This window comes from Oryx dammah, unplaced genomic scaffold, assembly GCF_014754425.2.
Source record: "Oryx dammah isolate SB20612 unplaced genomic scaffold, SCBI_Odam_1.1 HiC_scaffold_11209, whole genome shotgun sequence".
Classification (NCBI taxonomy): Eukaryota; Metazoa; Chordata; class Mammalia; order Artiodactyla; family Bovidae; genus Oryx; species Oryx dammah.
The window spans coordinates 3,294,318-3,314,617 of NW_024080602.1; the positions used below are offsets into that span (position 1 = coordinate 3,294,318).

The window sequence follows — 20,300 nt, forward strand, 5'->3', positions numbered from 1 at the left end:
ATACAACTTAAAAAAACTGTCTTCTTACCCTTCACTAACTTGGACTGTGAACCATTTTTCTAAATGTTAAAAAATACCACATGCCTTTACACCATAGTCTATTATAACGTCTGATTAACTTAAGAATCCATCCCAGGTCCCTCCAGCCAATAACTTTTATTGTACAAAAAAATTTAACATTAAATCTACCATCTTACCCATCTTAAAGTGTACAATTCAATAACACTATGTTCACACTACTGTACGACACATCTCTAGAACTTTTTCATCTAGCACCACTGAAACCCTCCCCTCAGCCCACAGTAACTGTCTTTCTATTTTCTGTTTCCATGATTTTGACTACTTTAGATACTTCATGAGTGGAATCATATGGTATTTATGCTTTTGTGACTAGTTTATTTTGCTTATTGTAATATTATCAAGGTTTATCCACCTTGTAGCATATGACAGGATTTCCTTTTTTTCATGTTGCATACATAATATATCATATTTTATTTGTTCACCTCTTGATGGACATTTGGGTTGCCTCCACCTCTTGGCTACTGTGACTAACGCTGTGATGAATGTGGTTATGCAAATTATTTCTTTGAGATCTTACTTTGAATTCTTTTAGATATATGAATTCATGGATCACATATTCATTTTAACTTTTTGGGGTACCTCCATACTGTTTTCTATAATGGCTACAGCATTTTATATTCCCATCAAGAGTGCACAAGGGTCCCAGTATCTGTGGCACACTTACTGACACTTGTTATCTTCTGTTTTTTTCGATTGGAGCTATCCTGATGGGCATGAAGTGATTATCTCATCTGTGCTTTTGATATGCATTTCCTTAATGATTAGCAGCGTTGAACATCTCTCCCTGTGCTGTTGGCCATCTATGTATCTTCTTTGGAGAAAGGTCTATTCAAGTCCTTTGCTTATTTTTAATCAAGTTTTTTTTTTTTTTTTTGCTGTTGGGTTGCTTGTCAAATTCAACTGAAGCTTTTCCCCCATGTTTCTTTTCGGAATGGAACAATTAAGGGTATTCCAGTTTAGATCTTAAATCCATTGTGAGTTAATTTTGAGGGTTCAATTTTATTATTCTGCATGTGAATATCCAGTTTTCCCAATGCCATTTGTTTAGAGACTTTTTCCTATTGTGCAGTATTGGCATTCCTAGGTATTTGATCATATATGCTATAAGAATTTGTTTTTGGGCCACTGGTCTATATTATCTATTAATATCATTGTGTCAATACTCTACCATCTTAATTACTACTGCTTTCTAGCATGTTTTGAAATTAGGGAATGGAAGAGTTCAAACTCTGTTGCCATTAAAACTGCTTTGGTTACTCAAAGTCCCTTGAGATTCCATAGAAATTTTAGGATTTTTTTTTCTTAATTTCTATAAAACATGCCAATGTGATTTGTAGATCACTTTGGTAGTATGGACATTTTAACAATGTTAAGTTTTCTAGTCCATAATTATAGGATGTCCATTTATTTCTATTTTCTCTGAATTTTTGCAAATGTTTCATAGTTTTCAGTCTCCTTGGTTGAGTTTATTCCTAAATATTTTGCCCTTTTTGATGCTATAGGAAATGGGAGGCTCAGACGGTAAAGCGTCTGCCTACAATGCGGGAGACCCAGGTTTGGCTCCTGGGTTGGGAAGATCCCCTGGAGAAGGAAATGGCACCCCACTCCAGTACTCTTGCCTGGAAAATCCCATGAATGGAAGAGCCTGGTGGGCTACAGTCATGGGGTCACCAACAGTCGGATACGACTGAGCGACCTCACTTTCTTTCTTTGTTTCCTTTTCAGTTTGGTCACCTAGTTCCTTTTCAGAAAGACAATTAACTTTTTAAACTTTTATTGACTTATTTTTGGCTGTGCTGGATCTTTGCTGCTGCATGGGCTTCCTCTAGTCGGGGTGAGTGGGGGCTACTCTCTGCTGCAGCACGTGGGACTTCCACTGCTGTTGCTTCCCTTGTGGAGCACTGGCTCTAGGACGCACAGGCTTCGGTCGTGGGGGCTCCAGGCGCTGGAGCACAGGCTCCACAGCTGTGGCACGCAGGCTGAGCTGCTCTGCAGCACGTAGGACCTTCCTGGATCAGGAATCCAAGCCGTGTCTCCTACACGGGCAGGTGGGTTCTTTCCACTGAGCCGCCAGGGAAGCCCAAAAGGCCACTAACACTTGACTGCTACTTTGTGTTGGTTTTGACTATGACTTTGTTAGTTCTAACAAGTTTTCTGTTTGTTTGAGGAATCTTAAGGGGAGTTTTCTACATAAAAGATCATGTCATCTGAAAACAGAAGTTACTTCACTGTTCCTTTCCAGTCTACCACCAGCCCAATTGTTCTGGCTAGAACTTCCAGTACTATATTGAACAGCAGTGGTGCAAATGGGCCTCCTTGTCTTGTTCTTTACCTTGGAGGAACAGCTTTCAAGAAGTCTTTCCACATTGAGTATAATGCTCATTGTGGGCTTTTCATATGTTGAGGAAGCATCTTTCTATTTCTAGTTTGCTGAGTATTTTTATCATGAAAGGGTGTTAATTTTTTTCTATATTGATTGAGATGTGGTTTTGTTCTCTATTTTGTTAATGTGCTCTATTACAATGATTTATTTTTGTATGCTGAACCAGTCTTACAATTCCAGCTATGAATTCCACTTGGTCTGGTGTATGGTTATTCTAATGCACTGGTGAATTCAGTTTGCTAGAATTTTGTTGAAAGGTTTTGTTTCATCAGGGATACTGGTATGCAGTTTTCTAGTTTGTTTGTTTCCTTTTGTCTTGTCTTGTTGTGTCTTTGTGTGGTTTTGGGGATCGGAAGGAAATGGCAACCCACTCCAGTGTTCTTGCCTGGAGAATCCCAGGGACGGGGGAGCCTGGTGGGCTGCCGTTTAGGGGGTCGCACAGAGTCGGACACGACTGAAGTGACTTAGCAGCAGCAACACTATCCTTAAAGAATGAGTTTGGGAGTGTTCTTTAATTCTTTGTAAGAGTTTGAAAAGGCTTGGTGTTAATTCTTCTTTAAACGTTTGGTAGGATTCTCCACTGAAACAAAGGGGTCCCAGGCTTTTCTTTGTTGGGAGGTTTTTCATTGCTGCTTCAATCTCCTCACTAGTTACAAGTCTGTTCAGATTTCTTATTTCTCCATGATTCAGTCTTGGTAGGTTATATGCTTGCAGGAATTTATCTACTTCTAGGTTATCTAATTTGTTGGCGTAGCAGTCTCATAATCCTTTTAATTTCTGTGACATCTGTTATAATGTCATTCTTTCATTTCTAATTTGAGCTATCTGAATCTTTCCTCTTTTTTCTTAGTTTAGCTAAGGGCTTGTCAATTTTGTTGATCTTTCAAAAACCAACTCAGTCTTGTGATTTTTTTTGGACTGTTTTTCTCGTCTCTATTTCATTTATCTCTTTTCTAATCTTTATTTCTTTCTGTGTGCTGACTTCGGCTTTAGTTTGCTTTTCTAGTTTCTTGAAGTACAAGATCAGAGTTGATTTGAGTTCTTTCTTTTTTAATGTAAGCATTTACTGCTGTAAACTTTCCTCTTCCTACTCTTCTGCTGCATCTTGTAAATTTTGGTATACCGCATTTTTATTTTCGTCTTCAAATATTTTCTAAATTCCCTGTGACCTCTTCTTTTGATTCATCGGTTGAGAATGTATTATTAAATTTCCACGTTTGTGGATTCTCCTGTTTTTTTCCTGTTACTGATTCCTAGTTCCATCACATTGTGATCAAAGAAGATATAGTATATGATTTTAATCTTAGATTTGTTAGGACTTGTTTTGTAGCCTAACCCATGCTCTATCTTAGAGAGTGTTCTGTGTGCCCTTGAGAAGAATGTATATTCTGCTTTGTTGGGTGCAGCATATCTGTTAGGTATACAGTGTTGATTAAGCTCTTTGCTTACTTACTGATCTTCTGTCTGGTTGTTCTATCAATAACCAAAAGTAGGGTATCAAAGTCTACTACTATTAATATTATTGTGTTGCTGTCTATTTCTCCCTTCAGTTCTCTCAACTACTGAATCATATACGTGGGAAAGAATTTAAAATAATTATACAGGGACTTCCCTGGCAGTCCAGGGGTTAAGACTCTGCCTTTTCAGTGCAGGGGGGCACAGGTTTGATCCCTGGTTGGGGAACTAAGATCCCATATGCCAATGTGGCATGGCAAAAAAAAACAACAACAACAAACCAAACCCAAAACCCAAACGAACAAAAAACAAACAGAAAAATCCTGGAGTTAAAATATTTTCCCTATAAAAATGACTGGCCATAGTAAGGGAAAAAAAGATAGGTTATATACAAAATGATAGGTTTGGTGGTTTTTCTTAATTTCACTGTATTTTTTTTTTTTACAGATGCTTAATAGTGAAGAGAAGTTCTCTTAACAAAAGTTTTTTTTTTTTTAAGCTATGCAACATATTGTATTATAAACTAATTCTTGAGCTACAGACTTTTTCATTACTTTTTGTGTTGAGGTGTATTTTTCACACTTGTGTTGAGGTTTTATAAATTATAAGAGACTAAGATATAAGACAAATAAAACAATTTTTGTTTAAGAATAAATTAATCTTAGATTAGTAGGATTTCAGTATTAAAAGCCTTCAATATCAGACTTGCCTAAACAATCCCAGCAAATGAGGAAATAGCTGAGTCCTCTTATTTTTCATATTTTCTCCCCAATTTAAATATGATTACAAAAGGCAATCAAAATGTAACTTACTTTTAGTTTTTCACGTATTTTTGTATGAAATCATTCAACTACCATTCCTACTATTGGTGGACCTAACATCAAATTAGTTAAAAAAACAAACCTTATCAACACATTTTTGGAAACATTCACTACCAGTTTTCACTTAGGCATTATATTTATTTTATACAAATGAATGAAACTGATCTCATTTTCTGGTTTAAAAATATGTCTAGTTGATTTTTATATGCATACTAATTCAATTATTCAGTAATAATTCAATAATTATTCAATTATTATTAAACAATAGTTTTAAATTCTTGTTATAGTCATTGCTGACAAAGTGGTTAAGCTAAATGTATGAGTAATCATGGCCAGATTTTTATTCAGAAGCATACTATTTAATAAAATGAAATTTCAATAAATACACTGAAACGATAAACATGCCTCATTTGGAGATTTTACACTTAAGTCTGAGAGACAGTCATCTAATAACCATAATCAATATTTAAATGTAACTAAGAGTAGAAAAATTTTATAGACATAAACTTGTTTAGATTTCAAATCCTAAGACTACATAATATCTTTTACTTTTCATAAACTCTTAACAAGTGGGTATGTTTCAAGGTAACAGAATTTGTTAAATACTAGAAATACTTAATAAAAAAAAGAAAATGTATATTAAACCTCCTGGAGAGCAAATATTAGTTAGCACTTACTGGACATAGTAGAGAAACCCTCAGGCTGGTTGTAGCTATTTCACTGTCTGGGTCCGCAGTCAACTTCTCTTTAACTGACATTCATCAAAGAAAAAACAAACAAAAGTTTATTAAAGATGTATCACTGATGCAACACAAGAAAAAGAATGAGGAACTTTAAAAAATGGCACTAAAGAATAATTTGCTCAATTATTTTCCAATCAACTGAATGAACAAAACGATTTTATAGTTTATAATCTCTACAGTAAGCAAAGGAAGGAAAATGACCGTATACCTATCTATAGACTGACTACACTTCCTGTAAGCTTCCTATTTCTCACCGACAGAATGGAAGCTGCACTGCACTAACATAAAGGGAATTTATGCAAGCAGTTTACCCTAGTCAACTGATGGCAGACCCTTCTTGTGTAACTCTAAGAAACTGGATAAATGTCTTCTTCCTTTTAAACTATGACAATAGTATTTTAAAAGAAACTAATAAAAACTATAAAACATGTATAAATTTTTACAAAGCTCAGATAATAAAAATTTATTATAAACGTATTAATTCTAATTTCATATTGTAAAAAGAAAAAAGTTCAACTGCCTTTTTAAAAACCATATAATTATTTTGAGTTTTATATTTATTTACCCATAACCTGATTAGTTACACTATCTTGGGCAAGTCAATCCTCCTCTCTGAGATTAACTTCTTGGAAAATAACAACCCACACTATATAATCTCTAAGTCTTCTCAGTTCAAATTTCCTGTGGTTCTTAAGAGAGGCAGCACTGGTAATTTTACTTTTAAAGCTATTCTGTTACTCTTGGTCAGTCTAATACAACAAGGATCTTTATACTTCTCATCTGCAAACCAGCAACATTCAGGTTACTTCTGAAAACCCTAGAACTTCAATTAAACTTCAACACAGAAGTGAGCCAGGATATACCTAAATGTAATATTCAAATAATTTTAGAAACTGTTTCACAGTAACTTTAAAGTCTATTTGTGTAAGGGGGACCAAGCGGAGTAGTTGTGGACAGAGTTAGTCACAGAATTTCAGACCTGAGGCACAAGTGATTGTGACCAGACAGTTGACTGATAGATGAGTAGAAGCACAGATATGCATAAATACACAGAGAGAAGAAAAGGGAAAAGTACTTGGATAAAGAAGGATTTCAGAACGGATGTCTACTGAACTAATAGCCATTTATAAGAATTAAGAATCCTGCCTTTATTAAACTTGATGAGCGTATAGTCTGGATTTTTTTTGAAGTGGTCCAAATCTTAGATACTGTATACAACTGTCTCCATAAACTAGTGGATCTCAACTAAGATGCACATCAGAACTACCTACAGAGCTTTCTAATTTATAATTGCCCAATGAATCAAATGGAGAAGAGGGATACAAATGAGTAGTTTTTTAATAAAAAATTCCAGATGTGATTCTGATGACCTACTAAAAAGTAATTTTATGGCCTGGAAATTCTGAAAATTTAATGTCTACTTAACTTGTAGGCTATCACATCTAAAAAGGCATACAATCCATGGATTTTGTCTGGAAAATAGTTATCACATCACTTATGCTAATTAATTATATAAGTAAATTATGAAAAACATGCTTTTGCCATTATAGACCCAATCTTAATCCTTTCTTAAGATACATTTAATGAATAGTATCTGCTTAAAGGTGACAACTGCCATATGATAAATGTGATTACTAACCATTTTACAACCACCCCTCTCAATACCCACACAGCAAGACAAACAGCAATGGGAACAGTAACTGACTTTAGGTTTTGTCTATATGAAGTTCAGTGTTAGTACTCTGAAAAGAAATGAAAAAGGAGGGGCAACCTGAGGCAGTGGTTCAGAGCAAAAGAATCTAGAGCCAGCCTAGGTTATAATTCAGCCTTAGCCACTTTCCTGTGCCTCAGTTTCATCATGTTGTACATGAGAACAATACTAATAGCCCACAGCATTGTTTAAGAATTAAAGAGTTAATACAAACAAATTGTGTGGAATGGGGAGGGAGGTGGGAGGGAGGTTAAAAATATTAGCTATTGCAACAAAAATATGATTTGCATGTTCATTTTCTTTCAGAGCTGAAAGATTTTTCTGAAATTATTTTAGAATCAGTTTGTCACTTTCTTTTAAGAAAAGCTTTGCTTTTTCACCTTTGCCATTATAGATTCAATCAATCCTTTCATGTAAAGATACTTTTTGAGGATCTTGATTGAATTGAATTTAACCTATAGATCAAACTGGAGAGAACTGACATCTCTCCAGTAACAATACTGAGTGTTCTGATCCATTAACATGATCTATCTCTCTGATATTCAGGTCCTATTTTAGTTACTCTTACCAGTATTTTATAGTTTTCAGCATACAAATCTTGCATGTATTTTGCATAATATATCCCTAAGTACTTCATTTTTTTGATGTTACAATGTTTATAAACTGACCATATAAATTCACACATTAGCTTAAGTAGCTTTTTTTTGGGTAGATTCTTTGGGATTTTTTTCCCTACACAATGATGTCATCTTCAAATAAAGACAGTAATTATTATTCATTTCTAATCGGTTTCTTTTTTCTTGCATTATTGTGCTGGCTAGGATCTCAAGGGCAACGCTGAACAGACGTATTAAGAAAGATATTCTTGCCTTATTTTTAATCTTAGGGATGAAGTTTTTACCATTTAATATGATATTAGCTAAAGGCTTCTTATAAAATACCCTTTCATACATTAAACAACCCCCTTGTCTCTACTTTGCTGAATTTAATCATGAATGGATATTGAAAAAGTGACCAAAGCTTTTACTGAATCTATGGTGATGATCATATGATTTGTTTTTTGTTTAGTTTGCTGAGGTGAATTATAATGACAGATTTAAAAAAATATTTAATGACCCTAATATTCCTGTATAAACTATTTGATCACTATCCATTACCTTTTTATATACTATATTTAGTCAAAACAATTCTGAAAAAGAAAAAGGTAGAGGACTACCTGATTTCAAGAATTACTATCAAGCTTTAATTAGTAAGACTGTGCTATTGGTATAAAGATAGACAAATAGGTCAATGGAAGATAATGAGGGAGTCCAGAAATAAATTTATATACCTATCATCAATTGGTTTTTGACAAAGGTGCCAAGGTAATTAAATGGAGGAAAAATTAGTATTTTTGACAAATGTTATGGAACAACTGGGTATCTATATGGGAAGAAAATGAACCTATAAGTTTACCTTAATTTCTGATAAAGTGTAGGGACTTCCCTGGTGATCTAGTGGTTAAGAATCCACCTGCTAATGCAGGGGGCCTGGGTCTGATCCCTGGTCTGGGAAGAGCCCACATGCCCGTGGAGGAACTAAGCCTGTGTGCCATGAGTCTGTGCTCTACAACAAGAGAAGCCACTGCAATGAGAAGCTCATGCACTGCAACTTGAGAGTAGCCCCTGCTCACTGCACCTACAAAAAGCCTGCATGCAGCAACAAAGACCCAGCACAGCCAAAAATACTGTAAAACAAATTGCAGACCTAAACTAAAACAATAAAACTTCTAGAAGTAAAATGTTTGTGATCTTGGATTTGGCAAAGATTTCATAGTATACAAAAAGCATAAACTATAAAAGAAATGGGAAAAATTTGAAGAGACATTTCATCAAAGAAGCTGGAAGGATGGCAAATAGGCACATGAAAAGATGTTTAACATCATTAGTCATTAGAAAAGCGCAAATTAAAACCACAAATGACATTATCACCTACACCGTAATCAGAACAGCAAAATCAAAGCAGCCTGACCATACCTACTGCTAGTGAGAATGGGGAAAAACTAAAAATTTCAAATCTTACTGGACAGAATGCAAAAATGGAACATGCACTTCATAAGAAACTGCCAATCTCTTTTCCATACATTTTGTGACCCAGCAATCCTAGTCCTGCGTACTTACCCAACAGAAATGAAAACATATGTTCACAAAACTGAGATAGTCATATGCAAAATGTAAATGTTTCCAGCCACTTTGTTCATACGAAAAACTGGAAACGATCTAAATGTCCATCAACTGACAAATGGATAAAGAAACCACAGTACCAATTAAATGGAACATTACTCAGTAATAAAGAGCTCAAACTACACAAACGAACCTAAAAGGATTATACTACGTGAAAGAAATCAGAAATGAAAGGCAGGGGGTGGGATGAATTGGGATTAACATATATATACTATTGATATTATATATAAAATAGAGAACTAATGAGAATCAATTGCATAGCTCAGGGAATTCTACTCAATGCTCTGTGATGATTTAAATAGGAAGGAAATTTAAAACAAAAGGGGGGATGTATGTATATGTATAGTTGTTTTACTTTGTTGTACACTAGAAACTAATTCAACACTGTAAAGCAATTATACTTCAATAAAGTGTGTGTGTGTTAGGCACTCAGTCGTGTCCGACTCTTTGCGACCCCATGGAGTGTAGCCCACCAGGCTCCTCTGCCCCTGGGATTCTCCAAGAAAGAATACTGGAGTGGGTTGCCATTCCCTTTTCCAGGGGATCTTCCCAACCCAGGGACTGAACCCAGGTCTCTCACATAGCAGGCAGATTCTTTACCATCTGAGCAACCAGGGGAGCCTTCAATAAAAAATAATTTTTAAAAAAAGGCTATATGTTGTGGGATTTCAAATATCTGAAATTCTGGAAAGGGAAAAACTACAGAGACAGAAATCATATTAATGGTTATGGGAAGTAGGGGAGAAGAAATGAGAGGAACTGTGAAGGTCCACAGAGGAACTTTTGGGGGTGAAGAATGTTACATGTTTTCATTTTAACATGTGGTTCATGATTGCATATACCTGTCAAACTCAGAATGTACACTTTAAAAGGTTAATTTTTACTGCTTGTAAACTTTGATAAATACAACCAAAATACTGAAGCAGAAAGATAGGGGATGGGAATCACTATGTTAAATTTCAGAAGAAAGTATGGAGGAAAGACAAAGTAAATAAAGTATTCATCGTTTGTGGACATGGGAGTGAAAGATAAAAATAAGACATGATATTTATCCTGCTGCATCAACCAACATGTGATAAGTCTTCCAGGAGTTCAAGTTTTCTTATGTCATTGTGAGCTGCAGCAGTAACAGTATTTCCTTTAATAATAATAATAATAAAGTTACAGTTAGCTACATTAAAAATTAATCTTTGAAAATCCCTGTTGTCTTGTGCTGAGAGTTGGCCACTAGTCACATGTGGTTATATTTAAATTTAACCAAATGTACAATTCAGCTCCTCAGCTGCAGTACCACATTTCAAGTGCTCAGCCCAGACATGGTGCTCCTGGCTACCACATGGGGCAGGACAGTGCTGATGCAGAGCATTTCCATCGTCACAGATGGTTCTATGAGTGCTGTTCTAGGTTTAAAAAAAAATTCTATCCTTTTTAGACTTTTAAAGCTGGAAACAACTGAACATATTAACTAAGTCCAACACATTCATTTTATAAACAAGAAAACAAGAGGCACAGAGGTGTGACCTTTCACTCACAATCTCTTCTCATCAGTTTACTTACCAGAAGTCTTAGGGTCTACTGTGTGCCAGACCCTGAGCTGAGCATTAGGAATTCAAAGAGAGATAAGATTAAATTCCTGCCTAAAGGAATTCATAGTCTAGATGGGAGCAAAGATACTTAGTTGAGAGCATCTCTAATGCACTGTAATGGAAACTAGCTGAAATTCAATGCATCAACTCTGGGGGTTCTGAGATGCCTCCGGGAAAAAGTGAAACATGCAGGATAACTAGAATCAGGTAAAGGAGGTAACAGGGAAGTTTGAGTCATGGAGAACAATACTGACAGCACTGAGGAAAAGAAAGAATTCATTATTTCTGGAATATAAGGAATGATAGAGGAGTGAATACACATGACAACCGAAAGTAATAAACAGATGCCACACCAAGGAAAGCTATACGTTTACGTCATCCTAACAAAGTTAGTTGTTTTTAATTTTTATTTTTTAAATTTCTATTTATTCTTGGCTGTGCTGAGTCTTTGTTGCTGCACTGGCTTTTCTTTGCTTGTGGTGTATGGGCTCTTGTTGAGGAGCACAGGCTCTAGGTGTGCAGGCTTTAGTGGTTGTGGCGTCCAGGCTTAGCTGACCCACGGCATGTGGGATCCTCCCACATGGGATCAGGCTTTGAACCCATGTCTCCTGCATTGGCAGGTGGATTCTTTACCACTGAGCCAGGAGGGAAGCCCTCAAAGTTAGTTTTTATCCCATTGGTGTTCGCAAGCCATGGATTGCAAAAAAATAGGTAAGGCTGCTGCTGCTGCTGCTGCTAAGTCGCTTCAGTTGTGTCCGACTCTGGGCGACTCCATAGACAGCAGCCCACCAGGCTCCGCTGTCCCTGGGATTCTCCAGGCAAGAACACTGGAGTGGGTTGCCATTTCCTTCTTCAATGCATCAAAGTGAAGTCGCTCAGTTGTGTCCAACTCTTCGCGACCCCATGGACTGCAGCCCACCAGGCTCCTCCGTCCATGGGATTTTCCAGGCAAGAGTGCTGGAGTAGGGTGCCATTGCCTTCTCCAGGTAAGGTTAAGTCATATTAATCATTTAGATTGCTATCAGAAGAGAGATAGGAAAAGGGGGCACCAAGAAAGAAAAGGAATAAATAATTCAAGAATAGGTTTTTGAAATAAACTTAGGATATAAGAGCTTAAATGAGGTCAGGATGGTAGGGAGAGAAAATTTGACAAGAGTTGAGAAATATTTAGGGTTTATGTCTGATAGAACTTGTGAGTTTTCACTCCTTGAATTACAGGAAACAGTGGTATGTTTCAGTGAAGACAGCTACATGTATCTACACTTGAAATTCAGGGGAAGGTCTGGAATGAAAATATTTGTTTGGGAGTTGGTGCTAACTTAAACCACAAAGGTGAATGTGATAATCTCTAGCAAAAAGTATGTAGAGAAGTGGACCAAGGACAAAAACCCAGGGAAAACAAACATTTAGGATGCTTCCCTTAAGAGAATCCATTGAAAGCAAGTGACTGAGAAGAGAGACAAGAATTTCAAGCAGAAAGTTGTTAGCATGAAATGTAGCAAAAATACCTAAGTTATAAATTGAAAAAACAAACTTTAAATTCTGCAATCAGATTGTCACTTGTGATATCTCCAAGAGTAGTTTCAGTGGAATGATGGGAGTTAAAAGTTCACAATGGTTTGCAGTGAGGAGGTAGAAAGGGAAGTGTCGACTACTCTTTGAGGAAACTAGGATGAGAATAGGAGGAACACAGGTTCCTAGAGAGTACCTTGCCTTTGTATTATTTAAAGGATGAAAAAGACTTGACAGTGAAGGTTGACAGAAAGATCCGGTGGAGAGGAAGGAACTGAAAACACAGGACAGAGAGCAGTCAAGCGAGCAGAAGGGCCTCATAATACTGTTTGTGAGCATCTCCATCTGAATGCATCATAGGTATCTAAAATGCCCACAGTCCAAGGATGGACTCTGACCTTGCTCCTGCAACCTGATCTTTTCAACACTGTTTTCTATCTGAGTAAATGGCACTGCCATGTAAGCTGGTGTCTAGTAAGAAACCCAGAACTCCTTCATTTCTTGTTCTTCGCTCCCCACACATAATCACCATTCTCCCCTTCAACATCTCTCAAAACATCAACTTCTATTTTCATCATTATTGCTCCAGTTCAAAACAACATCTCTGTTCAACTGGGTTTCTAACCGGCTCACTTACATCAGCTTAGCCCCCCTTCAGTTCAGTCTAAGTGATCTATTCATTGCCCATATCCGGTCATACTGCTGTGCTTAAAAATCCTTTACGGGTTTTGTCATTACCTTTATATCACCTATAAGAACTCACTCCATGGCTATCTCTCTGGCCACTTTCCTCCTTTGCTCTCTCCACTCCAACCCCACTAGCCTTGTCTCTTGATATATTCTCCTCCTATCTTGGGGTTTAATTTCTCCTCATCCTTATAATCTTGCCTTAAACATCACAGCACCAGAAGACTATGTTATCCTGCTGTTACCTCCAGAGTTCCTTGTCTTTCTTCTTTAAGACACATGTCACAACTGTAATTCATTAGTGATTTGTGCAATCATTTAATTTTGTCTTTCCCATCAGACTGCAAACTTCTCAAGGATGCAGAAACAGCATATGTTTTGCTTAATACCATGTTCTCCTGTGCCTGGGACACAGTAGACTCTTAAACAATTTCTTGAATGAGATGAATGAATCAATAGATTAATACTGGGCAGGAAAAGGGACATTTCCTCCTGAGACTGAAGAGAATAAATAAGGATGAGTACGAATGAAGTCATGGTGACATTAAGGAAGAAATGGACAATTTAGAGAAGTCATATAGCACCAGTTTTCTTACAATGACAGTGTGTTGAAAGAGAGGGAATATTGTTTAAGTATGGCCAAGGTTTGAAATGTCTGCTCAGGAGAAAAAGAAGCGGAGACAGGAGCCTGACCAAGAATTAGTAAAGGACTCTTGTGATAGTTATGATGGGAAAACTCTACATGAAGGTGGAAACCACAATACAAAAATCTACTAAATCAAACGAACCAGAGAGTGGATTTCTCTGTGAAAAGCCTAAATACTATTGACTTTATTTCAGGAATAGTGTCTGATTTATTTCTGCCAGTAGAATTGATAAGAATGACTTAAAATGAACATATTTGGAGGTAATTAGAGCCTTCAAAATATCTGAGATATCCACCAACATTTTCTTCTGTCAAGTTGTTTCACAGAATCTTTTAATTACATAATTAATTTGCCAGGAAAGTTACTTCTTTAGAGATAGCATAAAGGCAAACAATCTGTTCTTTAGTCAATCACGACAAACGTTTTATTGGTAGGATCCAATGAATGTTTTGTTGGTTCCCCAGGCCAATTAAGGTAAGACACAAAGTGTGACAAAAATTCTGCCCAATCTCCTACTATTCCCCACTTCCAGGATGCATCAGAGATGAAATGAGCAGCTTTTGAGTTAAGTAGCTTTTCCTGCTTAACAATGGCTAACAGTGGTTTGTGCCGGTAAAGAAAGTAACTCTAGGCTCACCTTTCCACTCCCCCTCCAGATGGTGCTACAGCTACAAGTGGAGAAGAGTTTACGCTTGAACAAAGACAGCTTGCCGCCTTATTACTGTTGTGCCACTTAATAGCTTCATCAGCTTTTAGCTTTATTTCCTGGTCTGACCTTTTCCACACAGGCTCCCATAATTTTTAATAATACTTTCTGACTAAATGAGAGTCTAATACTATGTGGCAAAATACCAAGATTCTCAAGAGAATGACCAGGAATGGAGTGTGAAAAAAGAAAAATTTTTCTCTTCATGTTCCTTCAAAGCAGGTGTCGGTCCCTTCTCTACTTTTAGGGTCCCTACTATCTCCTTGGCCTTGGCAAATGGTGCTTCCACTCCCTTAGACATCAACCAGACCACTAGCTCTCCACTGTCTATCAAGGAATGCCAACAGAGGCATTAGCTACCAGTGTGCTCCTCCTGACTCAGAATATTTGCATTTTTAAAAGAGCCTCTTTAAAGTAGAAAAATCCTTCAATGAACTCTGAAGGGTATACTGATATTCAGAGGTAGTGGGATCTTTTACTCTGGTATGAAAACAGGTTAGAACAAAAATAAAAGCTATCCACAAAGGGAAGCAAGAGGAAAGGTGGTCTTACTGCTTTAGTTTTTTTCTATCAGAATGTTCCTAACTACAAATCTGATAAGGGCTCCATTAATCAACTCACATCAAGAATGTCCTTAAAGGGTAGCCATCTAACCTTCATCTGTAAAAGTTTTGTTTTCCAAGTGCCCATCTCCAGATACCCGCAAATTCATTTATGAAGAATCTACCTCTTATAATGAAGAGAATAAAGGAAGAACTTAGTTTATTTCTTTGGAAAGGCCATCAACCTCTGGGCTTAACCCTCATTGAGGTCAGAATAGTCTAGTTGCACCTTTCTACTCTCTAATTCAACAGAACAAAAGGAACGATCCTTTCCACCAAAGTGCAGATTTTGGAGGAGTGTTAGATTATCACGTGGTATAAACTTCTTGTTACAGGTGAGGAACGAGCAATTCAGAGGAATTCAGAGGAGGAAGACTGACTTTCCAAGGCCACATAGTTGACTAAAAGCAGAACTTATTTCATTATTTTATCTACCACCCCACTGACTTTTTTACTTTGTTAATGAAGGGACGCTGTCATCACATATCCTTGGACGTTTTTCCTGGATAAACCTTAAATACACAATAATTGTTGTAAAATATATGCCAAGATTTTCTTTCCATCTTCTAGAATTCCTGAACATTTATTTTTATGAAGCTTTGGTAAATATTCTGTGTTCATATACTGATGTTATAAAGTTAATTTTAAGATCAATAAAATATAAATTATACAATATAGGTCATGACAAAGATATTAAAACTTTTTTTCTTGGCCACGCCATGCAGTATGTGGGATCTTTGTTCCTCAACCAGGGATAGAACCCATGCCCTCTGTAGTGGAGGCATGCAGTCTTAACCACTGGACTGCCAAGGAATTCCCTAAAACTACTGTTAAGTCTTGAATTACTCTAGCTCACAAAACAAGGTTTTCAGTGTTTTAATCCACTGTGACAAGCTCTAGTGAAAAAAAAAACAAAAAAAACAAAAAAAAACCCCTAAAATTTCTTGAGTTGAGAAAACACTATTCTAACTTTTACCAAAACAGTTCGGCTGCATAAATAAAACAAGATTATCATACGTACTTAAAGCTCTAGAATGATCCGGGTTCCTTATTCCCTTTGCTCGTAACCTCTGAAGAAGAACTGTTGAGGACAACTGTTTTACAAGATACACTGCCATGGAATAGTTCTGGAAAAAAAAAATAAAAATAAAAAACGATGTAGAAAACAAACAACATATGTAAGTAAATAGGTACATCTACTTTAATCCCAAAATGATAGAGAAAGAAAATTAACACCTGTTAAAACACCTACTGTGTGCCAAACACTATCTCAGGTGTTTTCATGAACGGTAATTCATTTAATCTTAACCAAAAAGCTGCTGAGGAAAGTGAAGTGTAGAGAAGTAAAAGAATTTGCCCTAATTTTGCAACTTTCAAGAGATAAAGCCAGATCTGTTATGCTTCTGTATTACCTGACTACCTATGATTGAAGCTAACCATTTTAGGCACTTTTGTAAAAGAACATTGTTAAAAATAAATATAAACCAAGGCCAATAAGATGCCAAAGTCATCAAAAACCATATTTAGTTAACGGTAGCTATTCAAAAAATTAAAAATTAGACTGGTAATTTATACCATTGAATCTCTCTCTATGCTTTAACTAGTTCTTGAAAAGACCCTACTTCGGCTATTACCACAATAAGCAGAGGGAATACTAAATATTCAAAGAGAAGCTGCTGGTTTGGCAAGTGAACAGATGAATATCCATGACCAGCAGAGGGATTACCCAGAGATGGAAGCAGGAAAAAGGGAACAAAGAAAAAGTTGATCAACAAGGCAAAGGAAAGGGTACATGACTGGACAAAAGGAATAAAAGAGGGCTGAAGCTTATGAAGGGTAAGAGAGGTAAATGAGGAGGCCCACTTTCCACTTGGTACTGAAATCAAGAAGGAGATCAAGAAACTGGGAAAGAAGCAAAAGGAAAAATAATTATTGCCATCTTCTATTTATTAGCTATATAGAGCTTTGTATGCACTCTTAATGTATACTATCCACTTCATTTAAACCTCAAAGAAGGCCTGTAAGAGATATGTAGGGCAAGTACTTTTCTAAGTAAAGGATTGATGCAATGGAAGCACACAAAATATTTTTTAATTTGAATTTTAAAAATGTATGTAATCTGCTCATGATCATGCACCTGCTTGGTGACAACGGTGGCACTGGAAATCAAGAGGAAGGAGTAGGGGTATCAAGACAAAGGACTAGTGGCCAAGGCCAGAGTGGCTCTCTATAGATCTTAACTTCATACACCATTTGATTTGACCCTCCTAACCTAGTCCAATGTACATTCCAACTTTCATTTACGTCCACTCTCAGGAAAACACATTCCCTTCTTTTGGCAAGAGGAGAATATATCCTATAATACACTCTGGAAGGTCACATTTTCATTTATAGTTCAGAAACTTACTGGTACTCACATGTTATACATTTTCCAGGGCCAGGGTTGGGGGGAGTACAAAAGAAGCTAATGTGAGAAGGATAAATTAGGAGTCTTGGATTAACATATACACACTTCTGCAATGCAGGAGACCCTGGTTCAATTCCTGGGTTGAGAAGATCCCCTGGAGAAGGGATAGACTACCCACTTCAGTATTCTTGGGCTTTCCTGGTAGCTAAACTATAAAGAATCTGCCTGCAAAGCAGGAGACCTGGGTTCAATCCCTGGGTTGGGAAGATCCCCTAGAGAAGGGCATAGCAAACCACTCCAGTATTCCTGCCTGGAGAATACCCATAGACAGAGAAGCCTGGCAGGCTGCAGTCTATGGGGTCACAGAGTTGGACGTGACTGAGTGACTAAGCACAGCACTTATATAAAATATATAATCAACAAGGACCTACTAAATAGCACAGGGAACTCTGTTCAATACTCTGTAATAACATAAATGGAAAAGAATCTGAAAAAGAATGGATATATGTACATGTAAAACTGAATCACTCTGCTGTACACCTGAAACTAACACAACATTAAAAACAACTATACCTCAATATAAAATAAAAGTTAAATTTAAAAAAATTTAGAGCTAATTTACTTTCATTAGATGTTTCCCTGGTGGCTCAGACAGTAAAGAATCCGCCTGCAATGCAGGAGACCGGGTTCAATCCCTGGGACAGGAAGATCCCCTGGAGAAGGGAATGGCTACTCACTCCAGTATTCTTGGCTGGAGAATTCCAAGGACAGAGGAGTATGGCGGGCTACAGTCCATGGGGTTGCAAAGAGTCAGACATGCCTGAGCGACTAACATAATTAAACACAATTATTTTTAATAGTCTTTCTAAAATTGCACTTATTTATTTATGGCTGTGCTGGGTCTTTGTCCCTGTAAGCAGGCTTTCTCTCTGGTTGAGGCGAGTGGGGGCTACTCTCTGGTTGCAGTGCATGGGCTTCTTGTCAAGGCAGCTTCTCTTATTGCAGAGCATGGCTCCAGGGTGTGTGGGCTTCCACAGTTGTGACTGCCGGGCTCCAGAGCACAGGCTCGATAGCTGTGGCTCACCAGGGATCCCATCCATGTCTCCCGCATTGGCAGGTGGATTCTTTACCACTAAGCCACCAGGCAAGTCCCAAATCTTCTGATTTATTAATGAGGAGCAAATAAAACTTGCCAAAATTTTAGACTGACAACAAACATACCAATCTAATATAAAACTAAAAAGCTTCTTTTGGAAAAAAAAAATCCTACTCATCTTTATTATTTGATTAATGCTTCAAGTATGACAGAAACTGAAGAAATGCTAATTAACACTGTGAAATCATATACTGACAGCTTGAGTATTCAGAATCACCTAAGGTTTTATATAGATTTTTAAGGAGAGATCAAGTAGAAACCTCAGGTACAAGTGAAAATGTATGTTCACTCTAGCTGAAACACATAACAAGCAAAAAAGCAAAAAGATGGTCAGCTGTTAACACACACCACATGTATTGATAATATGTTAACAAACACCACATGCATTGATAACATGGAATTAAATTTTATATCACATGAAAGATTCAGCAGCAACTCCCTACTCAAAACAAAAACAAAAACAAAACACCACCTTCAAAGTGGTATAGTATCTCTTCTAGGTGGATGGTATCATACTATTCCAGCTACCCCTTCAAAATCCATTTCCTTCTCCAATGCATGAATGTGAACAGTGAAAGTGAAGTCGCTCAGTCATGTCCGACTGTTCGCGACCCCATGGACTGCAACCTACCAGGCTCCTCCATCCATGGGATTTTCCAGGCAAGAGTACTGGAGTGGGGTGCCACTGCCTTCTCCATTCAAAGTGCTACCTAACTCCAACTACTGAAATACACTGTACTACACTAACGCTTTTGTCAAATGCTCTTTCAAAGAGTCGTCAAATTGTCTAATGAGTTCATAGGACATTTTCTTCATTATTAAGATATGATACACACATCAAGTATCAGTATTTACACAAGTATCTAAACTTCTCTACAATGACAATTTAACAAATGCTGCTGCTACTGCTGCTAAGTCACTTCAGTCGTGTCTGACTCTGTGTGACCCCATAGACGGCAGCCCACCAGGCTCCCCCGTCCCTGGGATTCTCCAGGCAAGAACACTGGAGTGGGCTGCCATTTCCCTCTCCAATGCATGAAAGTGAAAAGTCAAAGTGAAAAGTCAAAGTGAAGTCACTCAGTCGTGTCCGACCCTCAGCGACCCCATGGACTACAGCCTACCAGGCTCCTCCGTCCACGGGATTTTCCAGGTAGGAGTACTGGAGTGGGGTGCCATTGCCTTCTCCAATAAATGCTAGATGCAGTGATTACTCTGAGGTAGGATAAGAAGTTATAGTTCACTTATTTCCTCCAAGCACTGTAGTAGCTTTTTCTTTTATAATGTTTTAATTGAATTATAACATTGCATAAGTTTTAAAGTGTACAACATGTTGACTGCAAAGAGTTAAAATATATTGGAAGATGGTTACCATCACTATGGGCTCCATCGGTTGCTCAGACAGTAAAGAATCTGCCTTTAATGCAGGAGAGCAGGGTTCAATCCCTGGGTCAGGAAGATCCCCTGGAGAAGGGAATGGCAACCCACTCCAGTATTCTTGCCTGGAGAATTTCATGGATAGAAGAGCCTGGTGGGCTATCGTCCATGGAGTCACAAAGAGTCAGACATGACTGAGTGACTAAC

The 20,300-nt window shown here is 37.3% G+C and overlaps 1 protein-coding gene across 1 annotated transcript in view; it reads right to left on the minus strand.

The window, feature by feature from the left end:
- Positions 1 to 20,300, minus strand: part of LOC120860889 (E3 SUMO-protein ligase PIAS1) — a 124,357-nt gene that overhangs the window by 15,202 nt on the left and 88,855 nt on the right. The window contains exons 7-8 of the mRNA XM_040236599.1: positions 16,178 to 16,283; positions 5,418 to 5,491 (exon numbers count right to left, since the gene is read on the minus strand). Of these exons, the coding sequence (XP_040092533.1) occupies positions 5,418 to 5,491; positions 16,178 to 16,283 (180 nt within the window). The remainder of the gene's footprint in view (positions 1 to 5,417; positions 5,492 to 16,177; positions 16,284 to 20,300) is intronic.